This window comes from Seriola aureovittata, chromosome 12 (genome assembly GCF_021018895.1).
Source record: "Seriola aureovittata isolate HTS-2021-v1 ecotype China chromosome 12, ASM2101889v1, whole genome shotgun sequence".
Classification (NCBI taxonomy): domain Eukaryota; kingdom Metazoa; phylum Chordata; class Actinopteri; order Carangiformes; family Carangidae; genus Seriola; species Seriola aureovittata.
In genome coordinates, this window is record NC_079375.1 from 8,464,309 (window position 1) to 8,478,565 (window position 14,257).

Sequence of the window (14,257 nt, forward strand, 5' to 3'; positions counted from 1 at the left end):
CAGCATGTGGCTTCACTGTCTGATTTCTTATTCACAGTGGTGGAAGAAGTTCTCAGATCCTCTACTAACTGCAAGTACAAGTACCAACACAACAATGTAAGAATATTCCACCGCATTACAAAAGTCCTGCATTCAAAATCCTACTTAAAGCAAAAGCACAGAAGTATTGTAAGCCAAATGTACTTAAAATATCAAAAGCCAGAGTACTTGCGCTTCAAAAAACAGCCCCTGTGAGTAATATATTACCATAGATGACATTAGTTTGTTGACAGTAGTATTAGTACAAGTAGTTTAGTTCAGTGGTTCCTAACCTAGGGGTCGTTCCCAGTCCACAAGATAAACATTATTAATGGAGCAGAAAAAACAAAGTTCTGCTACACAAATTTGTATTCAGTTTTTTGACTTGTCCTTAGTCTTTGCTTTCTTTTTTAAATATTTGATCATGTCTACCTCGTTGAACAGTTACTTATATGAATCCATCTGAGGAGTTTATTGGGAAAATGTCTCTTTAGTAGAACAGCCGACATCACATAGACATCGGAAACAGGATGAGTGGCTTCAACCAGACACTGCTTTTTCGTTAGGGGTAACAAACCAAAAGATTTTGGAATCACTGATTTAATCCTTAACAATCAATATATATTAATCTATAAGCATATATTTGAATATATTTGCATATAATGTTTTTATTTAAGTAAAATCATAATCAGAAAATTAAGTATTAACTACAGCTTAAAAATAAGGGAATGTAGTGGGGTAAAAAATACAATCTTTCCCTCTGATACGTAGTGAAGCTGCTAGAAATACAAAGTAATCCAATTGGAAATATGAACCTAAGTACATTGCTTGGGTAGAGCTATACTTCTATGAAACAGAGGAGGTATATTGTATTTTCTATGTACTGTATATGATGTTTGCATTAATATGTAGAGATGGCAGCAAAGCTGGTTGATGGTGATGCTCTGGAGCATAAGTTAGACTTCACTGAGCATCATCTCTGCTGAAGTACACAAATTAGAATGAATTCACTTTGAATATCAATCTCTCTGTTCTTAATCGCCATATTGTGCCAGCCTTTCATACAGAACATTAATGGCATGCTTTATTGCTAACTGTAAAAAAATTATTGCTGTAAATGGAAGGCATCGTAAAAATGCTACGCTAGTGAAATGAAATAATCTCATCTCAAGTCTGATGCGACAGAAAGGTCATCGAGTGCCAGAAAGTGAAGTGACAAGATAATTTCTTGACATTAGCAGCAGCAGCAGTCCTACTGCTTTCACATTACTGCCAGTCAAACTCACAGTATGTCATTATTCTCTAACAGAAAGATGTCAGTTTAACTAATGGACATCACTGCCTGTCAAGAGCATGTAGGTATATCTACACATGTGGTCAAAAATGTGTATCACCTTACAGTGACTAATAGATTGGAACCTTTAACAGCATTGTGAGTCTAAAAATAGAGAAGATCCCAAGAGCTGAACAGAAGTATCATCTCATACATCATTTTGGAAATGCACTCACCCTTTTGCCAGGCGGTCCAGGTACACCAGCCTCACCAGATGGACCTGGAGGGCCCTAAAATTGAATAGACAGAACACTTCACAAAAACTGAAGAGTTTTGTTATATAATGAGGTATCTCCCTCATTTGCACAAAGTGATTTCACTGAATAGACTCTATTAGGCTCTCCTGCAGACTGCATCACCATATTGTTGCTCTGTTTGCTTCACTATAAGTATTATACATTTCAGTAGCCCTGAATTTAAAATGTACAATAAACTGCAAGTGTTTGCACTGATAGAAGTTTAAGACTTACAGGTTGACCGGCCTCTCCATCATCTCCTTTGTCACCCGGTAAACCATCAAGACCCTAAACAAAATACACAAACATGGAATGATTTAACTCAATTCAACTCAACTCAAAAGATTTTTTCTCACAAAAATAATAAAAACCTATGCAAACAATAACAAAGTCCTGCTATGCAAAATGTGAAACAACAGTGAAACACAAAAATGAGGAAAATAAAGACATATTAAATAAACAAAGGCATTGCTTTTCACTTCATTTCTCACATTAGCAGTATTTTTTTCATAGTTAATGATACACAAGCATAATTAATTCACTGAATGCTACAATACCCTAAATATGATGCTAGACATTAGATTGATTAAGGAACAAATGTAGCACTTACAGCAGCACCAGGCTCGCCAGGTGGACCAGGGTCTCCTGGGAACCCGACAGGACCCTGCAGATAGATCGAGACACTGAGAATACTGATTTTGACTCAGATATCTGACACTAACAGCTCTGGCATATCTAATACTGCATCAGTCATGGCTGTGTGTGTGTGTGTGTGTGTGTGTGTCAGTGGAGCTGACATACAGGGTTACCCTTGGGACCGTCATCTCCAGGGGGTCCGCGGCCACCGGGGGGTCCAGCAGCTCCTGGTGGGCCAGTTTCTCCCTTCTCCCCAGTCTCTCCTCTGGGGCCCTGAGGGTAAACGCATCACAGGCTTGTCACCGTGAAGAACACATGAGGGCTATATAGGCTACTTTGACAACAGCATGCTAAGCACAAGACAAATGTGTTATCACATCTGTCACTTCAACTTGCATCAACACACGCACCAAACTACCTCTAAGAACTGTGACTTTAAGAGATGAAAAAAGACCTTCTGTTGTACAGATTCATTTTAAAATCATAGTTCGATCTACTAAATGGTGACACTAAATAAACCTTATCTTACCAATATTTAATAGTAGCAGACAGTGTCTTAAAGTGTTTGCTATGACTCATAGCAGCAGCTGAAGCATAATTACAAGCCCTGAATCGTTAGCTGGCCTATTACAGCTGAGCACTTCTCTAGTCGATACCAGCATGGCACCTTTGAAATTGACCCCGATGTGACGTGCAACACTGGCTCTATCTGTCACTGTAAACTGATGCTCAGCAGCCGAGGGATACGACAAGCTGATGGACTCAGACTCAGGGAGGGTGACTGGCCCGTATCCATAATCTCTCCATGATCTTATCTCCTCTTATTTTTTTTTCTGGGATTTTATTGCTTTATTGTCTTCTATTGCTTTAATACGTCATGTCTTTAAGTATCTGTCGTTTTGATTTAATACCTCTTCTTGTAGAGCACGTTGAGCTACATTTCATGCTATGAAAGGTGCTATATAAATGAAGTTTATTATTATTATTATTATTATTATTATAACTCAGGTGAAGCCTCTCTGGTGTACACAGCAGATTTCTCCTGCTTAGCCTGGATTGATGGCAGTGCTCTGCTCTGAGATATTCAGCATCAGGGTGCATACTGTGAATACTTCATCCTGATTTATACCACTGATAAGTAAAAAGTAGAGGCAGTTTGCAGGCAAACACAATATGCTGCATCATGAAGCAGATTTTGTGCATGTTATGTGGATTGATGCATGTGATTGAACACTATTATTGGAGATATCAAACAATAAAATATTATTGTGAACACATTGTACACTGTTGTGGTGCTCCTTTAACTTAATAACTCGTGGGATATTCCGACTTTTGCCTCTAATAACAGCCTGGTGCAGGAGGTTAGATTAATGACACCACCAACAGTGGACGTAACCAAATGTGGCTGAGCTAATTATCCTCTGAAAAGCCCTCAGGTTGCGAGCGCTTCTTCACATCAGCCAACAGTAATCGGAGGTAAAATAAGAGGTGGAACAGCCCCATAGCTTAAGTGTCAAATAATAAGCATAATTAGCTGCACTCACATATATTCACAGGCACATTCTTCAAACAATCACAACTGTTTGAATTCTACCCACAATTGCATGTGGGCAGAATTGTACACACTGCTGGACTGTGTGCAAGTACTACATTTTTAAATCATCAGCTTCCTTATTTTTGAAAATAAAAAACACTCTCAGAGATGAGGAGTTCTTAGGCATGATACTGTACTTACGCCGATACCCGGTTCTCCAGGTGATCCTGGGTTTCCAGCCTCTCCGGTTTCTCCCTGTGATCATACAGTGAAATCATGGATTATCACACTTGCAGTAAACAATCCAGATAGTGCTGTCAGCTGACTGGTTCAGTGCTTTTAGTTTGTATCCTCCACTTCTACTTCAAACACACACAAAACACAAACTTTTTTTGAAAGTATTACACGGTAGTAAAAAAATCTCCTTGGGAAGCAGAAAGAGAAACACTTCAATTCACTTATTTTGAAGATAAACACACCATAGGAAATGAAAGGAATGTATTTTTCATGGCTGGTAAGCGCTAACTGAGTGCATGAAAAATGACCATGGATGCGCTTACCTTCTCACCAACACCTCCCATTGAACCAATACTACCGGGGGGACCTTGTGCACCCTGTGGGTTGATTACAGTGGCATTAGTTCATTTAATTATCCAAAGAAAATAAGAATCATGGATAACATGAAAAAAAAAAAGACAACAACAAGACAACAATCAAACTTACATTGGCTCCGCTGGGACCTTGAGGACCTCTAGGGCCAGGAGGACCAGGTGGACCCTATTGGCAAGAACAGAAGTTACACTATATTAAATGTATGCTCTACTTTACAAATAAATCCAGAATGACCAGGTGCTATTTTTTTTTCCGAATGGGTATGACAGTGCAGGATTTTTGACACCATTTATCATATGGGAAATGTGCAGAAAACATATGTTTATCTTCAGAAAGTACAGACTGCAGTATTTTCCATTTATTGGCTGGAGTTATATCTTCCTTTCAAAGTATTGTTGTATCAAAAAACAGCAGCTATACGAGGAAGAGTAGCAGAAGCAATCTGAAGTAACCAAAAGCAGATTTGATTATCTTTAGAGAGCCACTGTTTGATGACACCTGCTGTATCATAGAAACTAGGGTTGTGAATGACAACCAGTGTGTTTCTTGTCAACACATGAGGTCTGAGACAAGAACATAATACTAAGATATGGCTCAGCACAGCAAAGACAAGACCAAAAAGTCAGACTTTGTGAACACAGTGGGACACAGATGGGCAGAGAGACAGAAATACAGGCTGCTCTGTGTCTGTGCTTGTTGTGCTCGAGTGCTGGTGTGAAGCTATGTCAGAAAATCAAACCTCCATACAATATCTGTACATAATACTTGTCTGTTCTGATGAATCTCTGGCTGAACCCTCAGTTCTACATTGACAGTACTTTTATTGTAGTCGAACTGTACTAAAAAAAAAACATAATAAAGGAAAGTTGAAAAAAACATACTGCGTTGGAACAGAGGATGCAAAGTTTTCGCCAGCTGATCTTCCACAGACTTCAAAAACATCTGCCAAATGACTGGTGGAGTTGCCAAACTCCACCACCAGCCAGAACTTCAGAACAATTTCCCACCTCACTGGGTTGTACGTGAAAACAATGTGAATCGCTGTAACAGAGAAAAATAACAAAAAGAGCTGCACTCACCATTGGTCCAACGTCTCCATTCTCTCCCTTTTCACCAGGGGGGCCGGGCAAACCCTGAGAAGACGACAAATATTTGTCAGTGCAAAAAAAAAAAAAAAGGTCATGTGCGGCTGCACCTGAGACAAAACTACACATTGGAAAGGAGCATAAATACATTTCTGCTGCTCATTAACAGGTACTTTCAGATGATGTGTATTGAATAGTGGGCTTTAGGATGCAATGTGATGGAGAATGCATTAATACAAGCAGAGCCCCTGAGTGTAAACACACAATTAGTCAAACAGGACACCTATTGTAATTAAAGGGTATGGGAGGCTTGGGTATAATCAGCCTGTGTAAATTACAGGGTGGGAGCTCCATCCATCTATGTCCACAGGAAAGTGGAAACAAAGGGGACAGTGCAGGCGGTGCATATTATCCAGTTTTGGGATTCAATCATGCTTGACTAAAACAGTTTGAATACAACTTGGGAAGGTGCGTAACTGCGCCGAAAATGAAGGAGCTCTCGCTTGCTATTGTGGCTTATTGTCTGTCTGCATAATTGCAGTTATTGTTTGCCGTGTTAGTTTAACTCCGATGATGGAGCACGTGTTATCAATAGGTGGGTGGAAAGCAGCGGTAATGATAAGTTACTGTAAAGCCAGAATGACATGGATATCGATCATTGAGATCACATGTGTGTAGTTTCAGTCCATTTTCTTGATTTACTGTACCTGCGACGGCAGAGAGGGCTAATTTATAACTGATTCTGACTGCGACTTTAGTCAAGGTAATAAAGCATGAGGGGAGAAAGAATGGAAAAATAAATGAGGCATCAACTTATTTCATGTATAATGTTTGGATGTGACGGGCTCTTGATCAGTGCTGGAATTGTCGGTGCTTGTTTGTAAAATATATGAACTAATGGATCAGGAGGATGGAAAAAAAGAGGTGTATTGTGGGTAAAATTGACATAAACCACATGCACACACACGACTCACTTATATCTACACATATCAGAGCAAATCAATAAATGTTTACTCATGACTTTGCATTTTCCTCTATTTCCCACACTAGTCTTAGAGTTCTCGGAGTAATCAAATCTGATTTCTATGTCCACATCTTAACCTCTCGCTCTGAAGCATTCATCCTCTCAGCGAGCAACTCCAATATTCCACAGCAAACACAGCCCCACATGACGGAAGGCGAACCGAAGCCATTCATTCCCCATAGTCAAAAATCATTAATGCTACAGATAATTGCATTGAAGAGCTGAGCTTGCAGTGGCTGCTGCCATCTACTGAAGGGCAGCTTAGCCAAACATAATTAAAAGAGTGGAGATGGAGTGCATTATGCCCAATTAAAAGCCAATTGCACTTAATAACTCTGTTATCTGGCCCTATTGACCAGTGGGGTTTCGCTCTAATTTCATCCTCAGTGAGTCCTTGGATAATTGACTTTGAGATATTCTCAAGTATGCTGTTTCTTTATTCGTTGCCACCAAAGCAAGTTTCCTCAACTCTAGCTCATTGGCTTTAACGCTCTTGTCTTTTGCTCCTCTTTCACTTTCACTTTAAGGAAAAGAGAGCTGAATGGAGCAGAGTTGTGGGAGAGCAGCAACATAAAATTCAGCCTTAGTTTTAGAGTCACATCCTTATGGGACAAGTTTCTTGACATCTGACATGGTTACTGCACACACAGAAAATGTAATATAAGCGAGACTATGCAACTTTTGCTAAACAACAACTTCAAGTGACAACTGAGAGAGAGACACACACACAGATGCTAAAACAAAATGTAACAGTAGCACAAGAGTCATCGATGAACTAAACTGACAACATAATGTCAGTAAAACAGCAATACCCACCTACATGTTTCTAACATTAGGCACCATAAACTTCACAGCACACCTCACTAAGTACGGCTGTGTCTTTAACATCCCTGAGTGTATTGAACTGAGGCAGGTTGTGTTTTATTGTTTGTCATTTTAACTTTTTATGTGTAAAAAGAAGAAGAAGAAGAAGGTGTTATTTCCTCTCTCAGCACCAAAAATGGTACAATACTCTGCATGATTCCAAGAAAAACACTCATCTATGAATCAGTGAACTGTTATCATTACAAATGAGATAAGTAGCCCTAGATCAATGTGAATTGAGGGGGAAAAGAAAACTGCAGGCCAGTTTTATTTATTTTATTCTATCTGTTTACAGGGAGTCCTAGTGACTCGACAGAATATTTGTAATATCACAGGCAAGCAAATGTGTCAATCTTGGTATCCAAATCAATTTAGAACTACATCCTGACTGCCTAGTTGTTAAATCCTCTAGGTGATGAAGACTGTATGTTTATTGTAATATGTCTAAAATGAGAAAATATTTGCAGAAGATAAATTAACTTATTCTATACATTGATTAAAATATCTGATCAAATAAGAGCTGCCACGGCAGCTGGTCTCTTATTTGGGCCCGGGAGCACTGCAGGGGAGCAGTTTACTGCATGATAATGATGCAGACTGAGAGGAAAAACCAACGGCAGCCTCCCTTCCACCATTAACGCTGCGGCAAAATGCCAAATGCAAAATGTTTGCAATGGGGATGGATTTTTAGCACTGTCTATGCTAAGGAAAGTCCTTGAGGCCGAAAAAGCATTATTTGCCCAGGAGCAATACAAAGTGTTATTAGGAGCCAAGGCTGCATTAATAAATTATGCTCTGGTTTGATGTAAATGATGTAAGGAGAAATGAAATGTCGGCTCATGGGGTATAGAGGAGCTCGCTCTGCTCTGGCTGGCTGAGGGAAAGTGAAGTGTGTACCGACTGAGCTGCGTTCAATGTGATCTGGGTGTCTTGTGTGTTTATCTAGAGGATGCACACTTAGACTTACCTGCAGCCCGATGGGTCCTGGTAGACCTGGGAATCCTCTGGGTCCTTCGTCTCCTTTCTGGCCAAACATACCCTGCTGTCCTCTCGGTCCAGACTCACCGTCGCTGCCCTGTGGGAGGTCAAAGTTCACACAATGCAAGCATCTTTATTCTGATCCCCATTAGCTGGAGGTTTAGGAAATGCAAGTCCACAAACACTCATATCTGTGTGGGTTTTTTTCTCTTATGGGATTTCTTTGCTCTCTTAATCCTTTTCAAGGTTATGGAGCATATCCAAGCTCGCATGGTGGAGTGTGAGTCGACGCCCATATTCTAACAAAGGCTGAGGATGGATGGTTACCTTAACTGCCTTTTCTGAAGGTCATTTTATGGCAATACCATCCATCCATCAATTCTCCACACCCACACAGTGCTTTCAGTGTCAGGAGGGGGCAGGAGCTTTTCTCACAGTGAACTCTGTACAGGCCAATAGTCTGCATCTCAGACATATCGCAGATGGCATTCATTTAGATTTTAGTCAATTTAGAGTTTAGATTAGATAGAAAGTACAAGGGCAACTGTCCGAGCCACTGGTGCGCTGTGTTGCTGGGCTACCTGGGGAAACAGCAGCCACCCTACCAAAGCTTCTCATCAGGGGAAGCAAGATGAAGTACAGTACAGCCAAGGGGTTATGGTAAACAGCCTATGTGAAAGATGCTGACTTCATCTGTGAAGTCAGAGGTGCGCAGGGCTTCAGCGGATAGAAAGGGGAGACTACAGGGAAAGAGTGAAGTGCTGACAAACTGGGAGTTTTCAGTTCAAACGCATGTCAGCAGTTGAAAGAGCTTGAGGAGCTCTCGCTGAGCTCTGGGACATGTAGGCAGCCTCAGGTGCTGGTTCTGAATACAGAACAGTTAAGAGGGAAATGCTAGGTGATTACAGGTACCGTGAGTACAACTTTGAACCAAAGAGTCGGCGACAAAGTGGACTAAAGTTTAGAGAGACTTTAAACAAACCAAAAAAACAGACACAAATCTGACTGCCCCAACACTTCCTGAGGGAGAATGGAATCAGAAATGTTTCTGGCCCTGTGCACAACCTGCACCACTATTTTGGCAGACTGTTTCCATCCTTGATGGAATTGGAAAGAAACCTCCAAGACAACATGGAGGACAGCGTAGAACAGTTATCATCACCAAAATATGAAGCTTGGTTTGCTTGTGTATGATTAGTGAAATGGTCCAACGGTGAATAATGTCAAGTATTTATGTGATTATGAGCAGCGAAGCCCCACAGATAGGATGTAGGAATGGATTTTAAAAAGAAAAACATAGGATGTTACATTATAATTAACATCAAAAGTCTAACCCAGTACGATAACACTGGCGGAAAAGTAGTTAAAATTGTTTTCTTCTGTCTAAATGATGCCATGATATTTTGTCCAATTTATCCCCGATCTAATGGGCAGCAGGTCTCTCCATTACTGTCCATCACTCACACTGGAATTAATGACTTCTGCTCGGCATTAATCCAACAATACTTGCAGTTTCCAAAACTGACAAACTGTATGATATAGAGCTGGCTCACTGTTTTCTGAATTAAAGATCTAAAAGAGAAGACGTGCTGTAGTTCTAATTAGTAAAATGCTTTCTCAGAGGCAATCACCTTTAATCATTATAAGTATTAACATTTGCCAACGTTGAAGTTTAACATGTTAGGTCTTAGTATTAATGTGCTGTATCTGAAATCTGAAGTGTGGCCGATTTAATGGACTGAGGTATGATTCAGCACAACCACTTGTACAGCACCTGTGGGTACAAGAGATGCTCAGGCCTGGAGGCATCACACATGTGCTCAGGCAGGTGTAGTTTATGAGTCACCTGAAGTGCATCTAAATTCAATACATGTTTAGACTGTCCATGAAAAAAACATTAATTGCCTATTTCAGGATTATTGTTTGCCTCATGTTATGTTAGACACAAACTTTTATATCATAAAAATGTGTTTCCTCCAGCCAAGTCAAATTTCAGAAATTATTCTTGTACATCTATGTATTTTTTATTTTTATCAGATAGTGCCAAATAAAAACCTACTACTTATTTGTAGAAAAGGATGTTTACCACATCCTGATGGAGATCGATACCGCCCTATGTCTATAGGCTCTTTCATTCCAAACGCTTCACCTTGGTTGCATCTTGTAGACAAAAGCACTGGCGACTGAGCTCTTGCAAACCTTGTTAAGCCTTAGCTGAACAGGAAATTGGTTCATTCATTTTCCATACAAACACTAACATTTCTCCTTGCCTGAGAGGTGGGGTAGATGTAGTCAAACGTGATAACAACATTAGGACATGCAGAAGTAAGAAAAAAAAAAAAAAAAAAAAAAGAGGGCAGCTAATGGTGAAACTACACAGCACGAGTCAGGACTCCGTTATGAAGATATGAATACACATGAGCAGACTGACTCACCAGGACAAACAACTGTTAAATAATTTGTTATTCAGCTTGGGTGCGCTACCTGCTCACGGCAATCCGTCTCACCAGGTCTATTCTAGCCCCCACAGAGCCCTGCAGATGCTGAATTTTTGCTAGAATGGTTGTTAAGGCCTGATAATTTACAGCAATGAGCCGTTAGTTGCCCCGAGGCCATCAGCTATTGTAGAAGCAGGACTTATCCTGTTGTGTTAATGAGATGGATGAGTAGAGGATGCAGCATACAAGGCAGTATTTTCAGCTAGGTCTGGTGCCATATGAGGTAATAGTTGGAAATGATTGGCAGGTGGTGGTACCATTGTGGTTTGTGACCGTTTTGTAACTGGAAGGTCACTAGTGTAATCCTATGTAAGAATCACAAAGCAATACAAAATCTAAATTTGTAATTGCAGTGTAATTAATGGATGGGTGCTTAAACAAAATTCTACCGAATGATGTGATGACAGAACTCCTTGTGGGGTACCCTGATATTAATACGTTACATTACTCATGTTACTCAAGTAAAAGCTGTGGTTAAGATGAAATTGGTGTAACATTCCTATGATAAAATGTTGGGCATTTTTAAATGAAGAGGGATTACAGCCAAAAGGTTTTTGGACTGCAGAGGCAACAATAAAAAAAGCAATAGTGCTTGCATAATGTATCTCTGACCTGGCTGGAACAGCGCTAAATGTCTGATCAACTAAGGAATAAAACATTGTTTCTTAAATAGGGCCACCTTATTGTAACAGGGGTCTCCAACTATGCACCATTAAGAGCCAAGTGTGCAGTTTTCCAATCTATCTAAACACTCTAACAGCTCATTTAACTGATTGTCACACCATCAGCAAGAATAAAAACCTGCAGATGCTACACATCGCTCTTAACAGGATATAGTTGGAAACTACTGGATAACAGGGTGCAGTCTGACAGAAACAGACGTGATTCTGTCATTTCGTCATGGGACTGCAGGCCTGGAGGCAGCTAGTTAAAAAAAAAAAAAAAATCTCTGCCCACAGGCTTTTGGTCCATTTCCTGTTTGGAATCATCACTTCATGAGACCTTGAATTGAAGTAAATATTTAAAACTTGATTTACCATTTCATTGTTATGACACATGACCCACAAAGGGGCTAAAATTAGAAAAATGACAATTGCGTTGGCATTGGATATGTTGGGGAAAAAAGGATTGTAAAAAAAACCTGCCGAGTATAGGTTAGAAAATGTCTTGACATTGACATTTGGGGAGGATATTGGTGTGCACTGGTTACCAAGTAGCTGCACTTTTTTCACTTCATGTTTTATTCCTGAATAAGGCATCCTTTAATAAAAGTGCATGGTAATATTTCATGAGGGAAAAGTTGACACCAGATGCCCGGAGGAAGTGATACTCACAGCTGGGCCAGGAGCTCCGACCACACCCTGAAGACCACTTGGACCTGGTGGACCCTAAAAACACAATGAACAATGAGATACGCAGTCTGAGACGAGATAGACCCGCTGTTTCCATTTATGCCAGAGAACAGCAGAGGTTATTGAAAAGATTTACACACTAAAGCTGTTGATCCTCATACAGACTGTCTACCTGAGGGGAATAACATTTCTCTAGAAGAGAAAATATATTTCAATATTTAATGTATTTGTGACAAAAGCCAAAGTCACTTAAAAAAACACATGTATGCAGAGCACAATGGTATTTTATATATCTATATATATTATAAAAAAAGCAACCATTTAGGAAACATAACAGCATTTCAGTTAATATTTTATAGGCTGCAGACAGTTTAGGGCAAGGTAACCTGAGATGAGTCATTGCCAAGTAACCTATGTTTCCTTAATTTATTCAGTTCACTTCAGAATTCAGCACTTAAGATTAGTGTTTCCTTGCTCAGTTAGCATGGATTATCATTCACAACTCGGCTTCTATTAAAAAAGTTATATAAAAAGTAACAAAGAGAGAAAATCCAGACTCACAAGTTCCCCCTTGTCTCCTTTGCTTCCCTTCTGTCCAGGTCCACCGACTTCCCCCTGTGGTGCAATACAAACAACAGAGCTCACATCTCTGCTCTCCATCTTAACAGGCTCTTGGCTCCCATGTTTAGTCAAAGTCCAATATCTTAAAGTGTCACCTTTACCATGACTGGGCAGTAAATATTTCTCAAGAGATTCTAATTTGATTGGCCCACAAACACCTTGGGCGAGTGTTTGCAATTAATTGATTGGCTTCCTCTCTAACCCCATTGGCACTTTGATTGACGAAATGGTGTGCCGGAAGATGTGACTGGGATCGGAGAGGTGTGATGGTTACAAATGTAAAGATGCTGATCTGTGGTTTAGTGTATCAACTGTGGATTAGGGATTTTCTGGCCTGAGGGTAAACAGTGTGTGGAGACTGCCGGCTCTTTCAGTACATATATATTTGTTTATCTGTGTACAGGGGCAACAAAAAGTACGCGAACCTGCATTTATGTATAGATTTGCCCTAAAACATGTTCTGATCATCATCTAAGTCACAATTAAAAACAAACACAATCTATTTTATATTACTAAACACATACATCATTGAACTGTTCTTGTCCGTGCTGAAAACATTATTCAAACATTCACAGTGTAGGTTGGAAAATGTACGTGAACACTGAGGCTAATGATTTCAACAAAGTCTATTTGGAATCAGGAGTGAGCAAACGTCAATGAAACCAGACTGGAGGTTTGGGTTGGAGCTACTACTTATAAAATAACACTCAAACATTTTGAGTTTGCCATTCACAAGACACATCTGCTGCTGTGAACCATGCCTCGCAAAAAAGAGATTTCTGAAGACTTAAATAAATCTGAAAGGGTTACAAAATCATCTCAAAGAGTTTAGATATTAATCCTTCCACAGTCGGACAAACTATCTCTAAACGGAAATGATTTAGTTCCGTGGCTGCTCTCCCGTAAAGTGGGCGTCCAGCTGAGATGACTGCAAAGGCACAATGCATAATGATCAGTGAGGTAAAAAAAAAAAAACAGCCCAGAGTAACAGCTAAAGGCTTAAAGGAATCATTGGAGCTGGTTAGCATCTGTATTCATGAGTCTATTATATGCAAATCATGATGTGTGGTTGCATGGAGCATGGTGTCCATTGCAGGATATGATGGAGGAAGCTGCTGCTCTAGAAAAAAAAAAAACCCATCACAGCGTGCGTGAGGTTTACCAAACAGCAGCTTGACACACTCAGTCTTGACAACGCTGCTGGGAGAATGTTTTTGAAAATCTTTGGTGAATAGTTTGCGATGAACATGTAGCACTATGTACGGCGTAAAAAGGGCTCCATGAACACTGACGTGAGGTGGAGGGAGCATCATGATTTGGGGCTTTGCTGCCTCTGGGCTGCTCGCCATCATCGAGGGGAAAATGAATTCTCAAGTTCATCAGTTTATCATTATCTTACAGGATATTGTCAGGGTGGCTGTCCACCTGCTGAAGCTCAGTAGAAACCTGATGATGCAGCAGGACAA

At 40.1% G+C, this 14,257-nt stretch overlaps 1 protein-coding gene across 2 annotated transcripts in view; it reads right to left on the reverse strand.

Moving 5' to 3' along the window:
- The window catches only part of LOC130178587 (collagen alpha-1(XI) chain-like), an 87,207-nt gene that overhangs the window by 10,765 nt on the left and 62,185 nt on the right, over positions 1-14,257 (reverse strand). For both annotated transcript variants that reach the window (XM_056390951.1, XM_056390952.1), the window contains 11 exons: positions 12,732-12,785; positions 12,153-12,206; positions 8,310-8,417; positions 5,449-5,502; positions 4,481-4,534; positions 4,318-4,371; positions 3,959-4,012; positions 2,389-2,496; positions 2,198-2,251; positions 1,822-1,875; positions 1,528-1,581 (listed from right to left, as the gene is read on the reverse strand). In XM_056390951.1, the coding sequence (XP_056246926.1) occupies positions 1,528-1,581; positions 1,822-1,875; positions 2,198-2,251; positions 2,389-2,496; positions 3,959-4,012; positions 4,318-4,371; positions 4,481-4,534; positions 5,449-5,502; positions 8,310-8,417; positions 12,153-12,206; positions 12,732-12,785 (702 nt within the window). The remainder of the gene's footprint in view (positions 1-1,527; positions 1,582-1,821; positions 1,876-2,197; positions 2,252-2,388; positions 2,497-3,958; positions 4,013-4,317; positions 4,372-4,480; positions 4,535-5,448; positions 5,503-8,309; positions 8,418-12,152; positions 12,207-12,731; positions 12,786-14,257) is intronic.